The sequence below is a fragment of the Clarias gariepinus genome, chromosome 24, assembly GCF_024256425.1.
Source record: "Clarias gariepinus isolate MV-2021 ecotype Netherlands chromosome 24, CGAR_prim_01v2, whole genome shotgun sequence".
Lineage (NCBI taxonomy): Eukaryota > Metazoa > Chordata > Actinopteri > Siluriformes > Clariidae > Clarias > Clarias gariepinus.
Genome location: NC_071123.1, coordinates 21,149,168 through 21,162,025, shown reverse-complemented (window position 1 = coordinate 21,162,025; position 12,858 = coordinate 21,149,168). Strand labels below are relative to the sequence as shown.

General features: G+C 37.6%; 1 protein-coding gene across 1 annotated transcript; it reads left to right on the top strand.

Annotated features, from left to right (window-relative positions):
* The first annotated feature begins 795 nt into the window (after positions 1-795).
* Positions 796-12,521, top strand: LOC128511919 (WD repeat-containing protein 87-like). The gene is made up of 10 exons (XM_053484970.1): positions 796-811; positions 918-1,238; positions 6,116-6,147; positions 7,391-7,499; positions 7,925-8,693; positions 8,853-9,058; positions 9,329-9,544; positions 10,001-10,105; positions 10,328-10,399; positions 10,856-12,521. The coding sequence occupies exons 1-10, from the start codon at positions 796-798 to the stop codon at positions 12,184-12,186; spliced, it is 3,177 nt and encodes a 1,058-aa protein (XP_053340945.1). The 3' UTR covers positions 12,187-12,521.
* The last annotated feature ends 337 nt before the right edge of the window (positions 12,522-12,858 follow it).

The window sequence follows — 12,858 nt, the reverse complement described above, 5'->3', positions numbered from 1 at the left end:
TAGATATGTTCCTAAATCAAACTCTACTTTCTATCACGGACAACATTGTGTATATATGTAGAATGTTTCTGGTCTGCAGTGGTCAGGACACATAAAATGTGATCCAATAAAGTAAAACTGGTGAACTGGTGACAGGGTTATGGGTGGCTGAGGCTTACTGATCCACATGGGGAGTGAAGTCTGGCCCGTGTAGTCTGATCCAATAGAAACACTAATGTAGATCAAACTGCTGAAAAGGTCAGTGTTGGTTGTGATAGAAAGGTGTCAGAACACACAGAACACAACTGTATGTGCATAATTAAGAACCATAAGTGCTGAGCCCAGGGGGCGGGGTTATTAGAGGTGAGGGGGCGGGGTTATCAGAGGTGAGGGGGCGGGGCTTTCTCTCTGTAATGGAGCTGAAAGTGAAAGTAATTCTGGACTCGGAAACAGAACAACTGCACCGTTACACTTCCTGATATAACGGTTTAAGACAGGAGGAATTTGTACAGTGAACATTTACACACGATATTTAAACACTGTAATGAGGTAAATAGTGAAGATGAGCCGCTGTGAAATGTGGACAGCAGATATGTTTATATGAGGAACAGAAAAGGTAAGAGGAGTTAGCATCATGCTAAAGTACATGTTAGTCACCAACGACTCAATAACCTGTTAAACTAATCCTCCAAATACACCGTGGAATTGTGCTTTCTAACAGTGTGTTTGTGTGAGTTAAGTTGTTTAAAAGGATGACTCTCTCTTTCTGTGTGTGTTTAGGATTTTATTAGTTTGAACCGACAGAAAGAGATAAAGATGGCGACTGCAAGCAGTAAGTTACATTTACAGAGATAAAATTATATTTATTATTTATTGCAGATTTAACTAACTGTGTGTGTGTGTGTGTGTGTGTGTGTGTGTGTGTGTTTCTTACACAGATGAGTTTAAACTCATTGGTCCCAGTGGTGGAGAGTTGTATAATCGCTCTGCTGTGACTCTCTCGTGTCGTCTGTCTCCTGAAATCAGTGCTGTTAACATGGAGATCCGGTGGTTTAAGGAGACAGACTGTGTTTGTGTCTATAAGAACAGACAGGTGACAGAGGGGAGACGTTACGAGGGCAGAGTGAGTCTGTTCACTCAGAAGCTGGAGAGAGGAAACGTCTCCTTACAGCTGAGAGACTGTACATGGTCAGATTATGGACATTACCTGTGTCAGGTCACTGATGGAGACAGAACAGAGGAGATTACAGTAGTGATGGGTAAGTGTTCCTGAACTCCACACTGTATAAACTCTACATCATCATCTGTGCTTCTCATCTCAGTACATGAAACACACACTCAGTATTCAATATGAGGTTCAGTATACAGGGTGCTAATGTGGAGTGGAGTTTATTTTAGTCCAATAAACAGTAAGTGTGTTTTTCACTCTGAACACACCTGCACAAGGGCCTAAAAGCAGCAGCTTGTACAAATACTAATTAAATAGTGATTGATAAGTGAATCACATGTTACTTTTCCAGCTAATCAGGGATTCGTTCAATATAACTTTACATCAGAGACATTTTTACATCAGCGAGGAAATTTAATTACACACTAAATGTGACCTTTAGATTGTTAGACTTATTTGATATTCAATAGAACAGATAATAAATATAGTGCTGAGAAACCAAACACACACATTGAGGTTAAAGTGAGACATACATTGGACTACTGACTAACCTCAACTAACCTCAACTATAATGAGTAACTATTAAAAAATTTAAAAATGTTAATTGGTCTGGATAAGGGTGTCTGCCAAATGCTATAAATGTAAATGTCTGATGTTTGAGATGTTTAGAGTAAGAATATCTGACTAGTGGTTAATAACAGGTGTATAACAGTCCAGAGAACACACATTAGTTAATAAGGTATCTGACTTGGCACACACTAATGCACTGTGTACACACTTCTCCACTTCTATACAGCTGTAAATTAATAACAGAGACTAATAACAGGAGTTACAGCTTTTAGTGTTGGACTTGTGTTTTACACAAATCAGCCCACAAACTGATCCACAAGTTCACTCAGCTCCTGATTCTGCATTGGCATCAGATCCTCTCCCTGATGAATAAGGTGGCGGCTTTGCTCTGAGGCAGAGAGAGAGGCAAGGGCTAAGGAGCAGCTCAGTGCTTTTACACTTACCCAGCTGTTACAGACGATAGTTCACTGGCCCGACTCGTTCCACAACGGTTAAGGGTCCTTGAACGTGAATGTAGCACTGGGGAGAAGCAGCAGTACGCGATCGCCCACCTTAAATACGCGTGACTGAGCCGACTGAAGAGGCTGAAAGGGTACGCATATGATAGGCAGTGGAATTAGCAGAGCGGGGGCGGGTTTAGCTGTACACTGACCGGTGGGACAGTCCTGACAGAAGTCGCGTAACTCCACATTGAGCCCCGGCCAGTGAAATCTGTCCTTTATTTACTCGATAGTGTTTTGCATCTCCCAAGGTGACCTTCAAAGGGTGTGGAATGTTCCAGGTGCATCACAGTGTGGATTTTAGCCTGTGGGACGACCTGAGATCACATTCAGATTCACGTTGTTTTGTATGATTATACATATAACTTATTTTCCACAAAGAGATATAAGGCTGGCCGGGGCTGCGGGGCGTCACAACACACTCTTACAAGTGAAGCGCACTCTTACAAAGATTCTACATATCTACAGGGAAACCTTGGATTACGAACATTAATTCGTTCCAGAAGTGTGTTAGTATTTTAAAACACTTGTAAATCAAAGTGAATTTCCCCATAAGAAATAATGAAAACTAATTCGGTCCACAGCCCCAAAAAATTAATAGATAAAAATAATTAATACAAAATATGAAGTAAAAATAAAACAAATTAACCTGCGCTTTACCTTTACAAAGAATCGCGAGAGAGCAGTGTGTGTGTGTGTGTGTGTGTGTGTATGTGTGTGTGTGTGAGTGTGTGTGTGTGTGTGTGTGTGTGTGTGTATGTGTGTGTGTGTGTGTCTGTGTGTGTGCGTGTGTGTGTGTGTGTAGTGGGCTGTGGATTTGCACGTGGCATTACAGTTAAAGCCTCGCACTCCATTATTGGAAATTATTGACTTTGGAAAAGTAAAGATGTAAAATTGCGTCAGAGACAGAAGCGTTGTTACATGGAATTTGTCAGAGTGGAATTTCTTTAGTCTTTAATAGTCTGGTCTGAGCTTTTTCTCTGCACATCTAATGGCAACTAAATGAGCTGCTTATTCAGAGTTCAGGAGGAAACACCACCGGAAACGGAATGAATTAATGCTGTAATAATAACTCTAATAATAATTATTAATGCTGTGACGTCCATATTTTTTTTCCTGATACAGATAGAAATGTGAATGAACGTGGTGATGCTCAGCATTTTCATTCGATATGAAGTGTCTTATTCACCAGTTGATCACAGATGTGTGTTACTGCACAGAGTATTTAATTGTTTAATTATAAATTATTTAGTATTCACTATCTTGTTATTTTAATATAAATATTAAACTTTTAGCTGAACATCTTTAAACTAAAAGCAAAGAATGAAGATATTTTGTCTGTAAATCATAAGTTTTTCTCATTATATTTTATCTAACGTTACATTTCTCTCTGTTGTTTCACACAGGACCTTCAGCACTGGTAAGTAAATAACTCGACTTCACACTAATGATAAACACTGATATTTTATAAACTTATCACATGTACTACAGTAGATTTTAATTCAGGAATCAAATAGAAACACATAAAACTATTTTCAGATGATGTTTATGTGAAGGACTCTGATCAGTAAGTGAGATTCCACTTCCATCAGTCAGCTTCTTTCCCACAATGCACCTGTGTGTAACCCCACTGCACTGCAATAATGTGGACAGAGACGTTTACCATGTCGAGTAAAAGACACAACAAACATGTAACATATAACACACACCACCGCCAGACTCCATCAAAATCTCATACAGAATCATATAAGAATAAAAATATAACATTTCCCAGGATTCCTCTGGATGGAACAGTTGTCTATTCTGCAAGTGTCCAAGTAACATATCGGTATTTTCGTATTATTTTCATAAGCTGTGACTCATAATTGTGTTCTTACTGAAACACAGAGTGACATGACATTTCCTGACACTTCACAATAAACATAAATCAGAGCTTTAACAGTGTTCAGTGCTTGTAGACAGAATAATTGCCATCACTCGCTCTGCATAACAATCACACCATATTGTGAAAAAGCATTGAAGAGTTGACTCGGCCTAGCGTTTAGTCTCTTTAAGCTAACAGTAGTAAGTCATGTTAATGCACACGGCATAAAGACAACCTGACTGAACTGAGAACAGAAGTCCTTCACTTCATTTATAAAACTTCTATAATAGGAGAGAGGGATTTAGGAGTGAAAGAGAGAAAAACAGAACGAGATCACACATCTTCCCAAGTCTACTGCGACATATCATATGTTGTCGTAACCAATATATAGACGAGGCAGTAGCAAAGCACATCATTCTGTTATCTGTTCAGTGTTTTACATTAATAAATGTCTGTGTTTTTAATTAAAGGAAGTGGGAATCTGATATTCTGTATATTCCTTTATGTACTACAATAGCACATAGATATATTACAGAATATTTAACTATAGATTTAAAATACACAGGGGGAAATGCACATATACTGACATACTGTATATTGGTAAATACATGCAGATATCAGAAAATAGTATTTTCCAATAAATCACAAGATATTTCTGTTCCTTAAGGGGAACTAGCGGTATATTAGCACAATGCTACATTATACAGATTTACTGTGTGTGATGACTGATTGTTGTCTAGTTTTCCTCTTCTTTATTAAGACACACATCAGCTGTGTTTTAACCAGAGTAACAGTTACTTTCACATTTTCACATGGAACAATTCACATTTGTAATCATGCATTAAATCTTCACTCTCTATTATTTACTTTCACAGTTTTCTTTAGGTGAGTATAAAGTCTTTTCTCTGATAGTGATGTGTTGATGCTGCATGAATAATATATTTATTGTGCAGATGAAATAGATTGGACTGTGCTGTGTGTTCAGAGTGCAATAGCACATAGATATATGAGCATCATGAGCATAGTGTAGTGAACACAACAGACTGTGATCGCTGGCAGAACATTCATCATGCTGTTGTCTAGTTTATCATTAGTGTTCTACACACACACACACACACACACACACACACACACACACACACACACACTCACACACACTCACACACACACACACATCTGACCTACACACTGATACTGAGAGATAAAAAGCTGAAGGTTTTAATTGGATTGTAATTTTATAGTAATAACTCCTTTTTTAAATTACTAACACTGACTAATATTACAAAAAGTCACACACACTAATACTGTATTTCATTACATGCTTTCCTTATGGTGTGTAATGTGGTGGATAATTCCTGTGTATAAATGCTTCCTCATGCTCACAGAGCCCAGCGTATGTCCAGGACATCTGGGAAGAATAATGATGTATTGATGTAATAACCTGGTCATTCAGTACATTTAATTAGATTATTTTTGTTTTGATTAGCCTCATTAACAAGTGGTTTTCTGATAGTCACACAGCTGTTTAGTCCCAATCCTGTGAGCTCTGTGATTTCTGATGCCATTTTAGTGAGGATTTTATTTTTAATGATTTAACTTCTTCAAGTGTTTGTTATCTGATCACGTTCGTTCATGATTTTTTTTCAGTTCATATTTTTTTTTATAAAGTTTACAGTTTTTTTTTTTTTTTTTTTTTTGTCCAGGTAGTGTACTGTATATAACTTTAGTGAGAGAAGTGAGTTAGAGAGTCCACACTAGATAATAGTGCATGCAAGAGATTATAACAGAATGTGAGTGAGTGATTCAGTAAATTTGTTTCTTACAGAGTTAATATGATAAAGCTAAAGCCATTTCTTTTCCAAAATCAGCAGAGAAACAGAAGAGAGACAAACTAATGCAGGACAAAACGTATTTACTGAGAACAGCCACAGAATGTTTATATCTAATACTATTCCATATAATACAGAGACATTTACAAGAATTACCAAAGCATTTTTAGGAATCTAATCAAGCTTTCTTTGTCTTTTTTGTCAGATCCTCAAGTAAAAGACGTCTGTGTTTATCAGGTGAGTAAACTGTACTAAACTATTAATGTTCATAAATCTCTTACTGATACTAGCAGCTTAAAAACATCTTAAATTGTTATAATAAGTCTATTACCCAGTGATGGGTTACTATGGTTACAGCTCACAGTGATGGTCAGAAAAACTATCACACAACTGACACATTGAATAGAAACATGGACATTGAGCTGTTTGTTAATGACATTTAACAGGCAGGATGCAAGTACAGATTAATATGTTAAATAAAAAAGTTTTTCCTTTATACATTAAACACGTGAACTATGGCTGTGGCTCGGCTACAAACTAAGGGCTAATGCTAATGATCGTGCTAATGCTAAAGCTAATACAAGCAAACAAAACTAAATACATTAGGATTCTAAACAGAAGACTTTGAAACACGACTTTAAATAGACAAACTAATTAAACTAAACAAGGTGCAGGTGATCACAATTAACATCATGTGACTGACTTGTGAGGTGCAATGCATACTGGGAACTGAAGTCTGGAACAAACATGAACATGAACGTCCTACAGAACACACACAACAGGAACACACAGGGAAAACATGACAGTTAACAATTTACTGTGATTACTGATGTCATAATTATTGATATGATTGTAAACAATTAGTTTAAACATAAACAAAATAAATCAAGCAAGAAAAACAAGCTAAATAAATTATTACCTTCCCACACGTCTTAAATTTCATTTATAGAGACATAGAAAGGTTTAATACATATTTAATTGAACATGAGGATCTGTGTAGAGACCCAACACCAGGAACAACATTAATTTACTTAAAACCATTTTATTAAAATCTGTAGGACAAATTTAATGTCACTTCAGAGAACAAATCCATGACAAACTCTCAGTGTCTGAATTGTGTTGTGTGTTTTAATCATGGCTGACTGATTGTGTTTAATGTTGTTTTTATTACCATCAGTGTCTTTACAATCTGGGACAGAAGATTTTGATGCATAAGTACATTAATATATTGTGTTATTGTGTGATGCTAAAAAAAAGTAGACATTCCTGTAGAGTGGAGGATATTTATCTGTAATGATCAGTTTAGTGTTTAGTGATTGTGTTTTCAGCTGCATTAAAACTCAGTGTGTTACTAAATACAATATCAGTTTAAATCAGTCTTAATCAGCTCAGTGTGTAGTGTAAGTAATATCACCTCTCAGTAACACACACACACACACACACACTCTTCATGTTTATTTAACACTTTATTTACATACAGTATGGAGTCAGGTATAAAACCTTTACACTGATTTATTCTCTTCTACAGAGAGACAGAAAATGGACAGAAGATGAGAGAATGAAAATGGAGAAATCTGCTTCACGTGTTGGTGAGTGTGGAAGGAGTTACAAAAGTAAAGACACGTGTGTTCATGTGTACAGCCTGAAGCTGATTAATGATCTCTCCACTAAATATTCTGTCTGAGAATCACAACATAAATCAGAAGGTATTATTTACACCATGTGTTAAAACTTTAAGACTTAAATGTAAAAGGAGAATGACTGTGAGTGCTACTGGAAGAAAATACATCAGTCATGTAACGTAAAGCCCTATAGATACAGAAGGGATACAATTCTAACTTTTATTATTTTGATTAGTATTATTTATATCATGTTGTTTAGATTTTTTGACTAATAGTTAAAATATCATCAAATATGAGAAACATATTATATTGACCCTTATATTAAAAAGTGCATTATTTTCTTTAAACATTATCCCAATTATTATTATTATTATTATTATTATTATTTTCAGAATATAACATAGATGACAAACAAATCTTTACTGAATATAAAAAGAAGATCAGAAAACTGGAAGAAATTGAAAAGGAGCTAAAAAACACTAAGCTGGAACTGGACAGCACGTCTAAATCACTGCAGCATAAAGACCAACAGCTGGAGGATTATAAAAGACAAATAGAGAATAAAGATACAGAACTGAGAAACAGAGAGAAAATCATTGAGGGGAAAGACGCACAACTCAAAGATACAAATACAACACTAGAGAAGACGAGTAAAGAGCTAGAGGAGAGAGACAGAGCTCTACATGAGAGAGATCAACAACTGAAACTGAAAGACACACAGATACAGGAGACACAAATACAAGTGGAGGAAAAGGACAACAGACTCGTGGAGAAGGAGAAAGAATTAAATGAGAAAAATGAAGAGCTGAAGATTCTAAAAGAACGTTTAGAGACTAATGAGAAGACTCTTTCTGAGAGAGACGCAGTGTTAATGGAAACTAATAATAAACTTCAACATGCTACTGAACAAGTTAAAGAGAAAATCTCACAACTGGAGAATATGAACAAACTGCTGAGTGAGAAAATAACACAGCTAAAGAACACAGATAAAGAGCTGGAAACCAGTAAAAACAAACTGGAGACACTGGGACAGGAGCTTCAGGACAAGAAGAGACAACTAGAGGAAATGAAGATCGTACTGGAGCAACAGAAAACTGAGTTAACAGAAAAAGACAAACAGCTTCAGGAGAAAGACAAATACCTGACAGAAAATCAAAAAATGCTTCAGATGAAGGACAAGACACTGGAAGAGAAGGACACACTGCTCAGAGGGGTGAAAGAAGAATTAGATAGAACAAATCACATGTTAGAAGAAAATCAGTCTCAGTTGAGAGAGAAAGAAAGACAACTGGAGAGTGTAATGAAAGAGCTAGACACCAGTAAAACCAAACTGAAGGAGGGACACAAAGAGCTGCAGGAGAAAGACAGACTTTTAAATGAGAGTACTGATGCACTTAAGATGAAGAATAAAACACTGGAAGAGAAGGACACACTGCTCAGAGAGGTGAAAGAAGAACTGGGAAGAACAAAGAGGACATTAGAGGAGAATCAGACTCAGTTAAATGACAAAGAGAGACAACTGGAGAGTGTGGAAAATGAACTGGAAACCAGTAATCAAAAACTGATGGAAAACGAAAAACTGCTTCAGGAGAAAGACAGACATCTGTCTGAAAAATCACAAATACTGCAAATGAAAGATGCTGCACTGGAAGTGAATGAGACATGTCTCAAACAAATACAAAATAAATTGGACAAAACAATTAAAGAATTAGAAGAGAGTCGGCGAAATGCTGAGGCACAACTGGAGAATATGAACAAACTGCTGAGTGAGAAAGAAACACAGCTGAAGAACACAGATAAAGAGCTGGAAACCAGTAACAACAAACTGGAAACACTGGAACAAGAGTTGCAGGACAAGAAGAGACAACTAGAGGAGATGATGATCGTACTGGAGCAACAGAAAACTGAGTTAACAGAAAAAAACAAACATCTTGAAAAGACGGAGAGGCGTCTAACTGAGAAAAAGACACAGCTAATGGAGAGAGACAAACAGCTTCAGGAGAAAGACAAATGCCTGACAGAAAATCAACAAATGCTTCAGATGAAGGACAAGACACTGGAAGAGAAGGACACACTGCTCAGAGAGATGAAAAAAGAATTAGATAGAACAAATCACATGTTAGAAGAAAATCAGTCTCAGTTGAAAGAGAAAGAAAGACAACTGGAGAGTGTAATAATAGAGCTAGACACCAGTAAAACCAAACTTAGGGAGGGACACAAAGAGCTGCAGGAGAAGGACAGACTTTTTAATGAGAGTACTGATGCACTTAAGATGAAGAATAAAACACTGGAAGAGAAGGACACACTGCTCAGAGAGGTGAAAGATGAACTGGGGAAAACAAAGAGGACATTAGAGGAGAATCAGACTCAGTTGAAAGACAAAGAGAGACAACTGGAGAGTGTAATGAATGAACTGGAATCCAGTAAAAACAAACTAACTGAACGAGACAAACAGCTTCAAGAGAAAGACAGACTTCTAGAGGAGAAAACAAAGCAGCTGCAGGAACAGACAGATCCAGAATCATCAGCCCCCATCAGGAGAAGAAACAGCAAGGAAGGGTTACCTCCATATAGTGAGTAATTTGTTACTTGTATTAATTAAAATAAGTTTTTTTTTATGAGTACAACTAGTAAATCTACACCTAATAAATCATATGTAAGGACATGAAATATACTGTAATGATACTTAATGATGCAACTCTTCAGCTACTGTAAGGAAGTGTAATTTAAACAGTGAAAGTGATTAATTATAGAAGATCGTCTCTCTCATTCTGACTGGTTCTGATGTTTCCTAGTGAGTGGAGAGACTCAGGACTCAGCAGCACCAATCAGGAGAAGAAACAGTATGGATGGAAAACGTCCTACATGTAAGTGATTAATGTTAGTTGTTCAGTGTGTAACTCAACACTAGTTTAGAGGTAGATGTCTATGAAAAGACAGAATAAGCAGATTTAGACACTTAATTAGATTACAGTGAAAAGATCAATATTGTAACTCTGGCATAAAACAGTCTCAGTAACAAATAATGAGAAATAGAAGCACATGTTAGCATTCACCTGCCATGATTGGTCTCTGTCATGTGATAGGGCAAAGATCACTCATGGGTGGGGCTTCAAATACCACAAAGGTTTAATTCTAGCTCAATACATGTTATTGCTGTTTAAAAAAACTATTTGTGTTGTGGAATTTAAATTTGTTTTACATAAAGGCTTAGGCTTACCTGATTTAATCATTATTGTCCTACAGTCCACCGCAAGAGAACAACATAATCACCACAATGCAGTAAGTGATTCTGTATTAAATTATTTATTCTTAATTTTCAGTGGGTGGAGAATTGTCTAGTCCACATCCTCCAGTGTCGGTTCCTGTAGCAGAACTGAGGCTGGTGCTGCTGGGGAGGACGGGGTCTGGGAAGAGTGCAGCAGGAAACACCATCCTGAGCAGAGAGGAGAGGAACCAGGCTGCTACATCTACAGCTACATCTACATCCACCCAGCAGAGTGAGAGCACACAGGGGGAGGTGGCTGGGAGGAAGGTGACTGTGGTGGACACTCCTGACTGGTTCTCTCCTGGACTCTCTTTGGAGAAGCGGAGACATGACGTAGGACTCTGTGTCCATCTGTCCGCTCCAGGACCCCACGCCTTTCTCCTAGTCATACCTATAAAGCAGCCTACAGGAGAGGAGAGAGGGATGCTAGAGAAAATGGAGGAGATTTTTGGAGAGAGATGTTGGAGAAACACCATGATCATATTTAGTGTCACTGATGAACTTCAGAAGAAGAACATTGAGGAGTTTATTCAATCAGGAGACCAGGAGGTCCAGAGACTGGTGGAGAAATGTGGGAACAGGTTTCACTGTCTCAACATTAAGGAGAGTGGAGATGGTTCTCAGGTCTCAGAGCTGCTGGTGAAGATAGAGAAGATGGTGGAAGGAAGCAGAGAGAAATTCTACAGCGGTGATATCTACCTGGAGACAGAAGCTCAGATTAGAGTGTTGGAGACTAAGATCCTGAGGGAAAGAGAAGAGAAAAGGATAAGAGAGGAGATAGAAGTGAAGGAAAAAATAGATAAGGAGGTGCAGGACTCTCTGAGAAAAATGGAAGGAATAATCCAGGAGCATGAAGGAGACATCAGACAACTGAATGACCGAACAACTGAACTGGAGAGAAAGATGAAAGAAGAGAGAGATGAAGAGAAAAAGAAAGAACTTGAGAGGGAGCTGAAACGAGAGGTAGCGCGAAGGGCAGAAATGGAAGAAAAGGTGAAGAAACTAAAAGAAAAGAGAGAGAGGGAGAGGAGAGAGATGGAGGAGAGGCACCAACAGGAGATGGAGGAGATCAGGGAGGTGTATAAAGGAGAGGTCAGGATGGAGACAGAGAGAAACCTCATGAAGATCATCCTGCCTGAACTCCAGAAAAACATTTTGGCCTCTAAAACAAAGATGCAGGAAGAGTTCAACAGACAGATAGAGGAGAAGAACAGAGAGCTGGAGACTCTTGAACAGAAACTTTCAGACCTCACAGAGACTCACAGTCTGTGTAAAGAGGTTTATGGAAAAGCTATGAGCAGCTCAGAGTCAGAGAGAGCAGCTGTAACAGGAGAAGTGTCGAAGGGAATCTTTCAGTCATTGACCGACTATTTTGTCACTGGATAACAGAGTTTTTAAAGCCACAGACACTCAAACAGTCTGAAATAAAGACAGGACTGAACTGGGACAAAAAAAATAAATAAATCATCCCTGGCCTTTTTGCTCCAGGCAGCTCAACACTACAATGGAAGTATTGGTCTAGACAGACACCACCCATGTACAGTACATGTCAGAAAATTTGGATAATAAGAAGGAATCTAATAAGAAGATCCCTGTGCCCTGAGAACAGACCCCTCACTGTGCTTCCTGATGTCTTATGTGGTAACACCTTCTATATCCTGTACCCAGACGAATATACATCCACATGGCTCTTGTCTGCTAGAACCCTTTTGTTTAATCAGGTTAATTACAGATGTTTTCTGTCCATTATTTGTTTGTTTGTTTTCCTGTTTTGTGTTGGAATGTTTTCATTAAAAACTTAAAAAACATATTGTGGTGAGATGCTCTGAGCAAATCCATATTTTACATAATTTGAAAGTATTTTGCATTCCTAATCAACACTGTCACGCTGTAGCCATGTGACTTTCATGTGCTGTGATCTCAATAAAATAGATATTTTGTTTATATTTTGTACAATTTCTTTATAAAATCATCCTTCATTTTTGCATGATCATTGTTTTCAAAACAGTTTTTATCTCTTATAATTAAGTGGTTCTTCTATTGTCCAAATCTAGCTTC

Bases quoted from the DNA above. Each gene is read 5' to 3' on its own strand.
- LOC128511919 (XM_053484970.1), top strand. The intron at 6,148-7,390 runs GTGAGTAAACTG...ATTTACATACAG, and splicing joins AAGACGTCTGTGTTTATCAG to TATGGAGTCAGGTATAAAAC. The intron at 9,545-10,000 runs GCCTGACAGAAA...TTCAAGAGAAAG, and splicing joins GCTTCAGGAGAAAGACAAAT to ACAGACTTCTAGAGGAGAAA.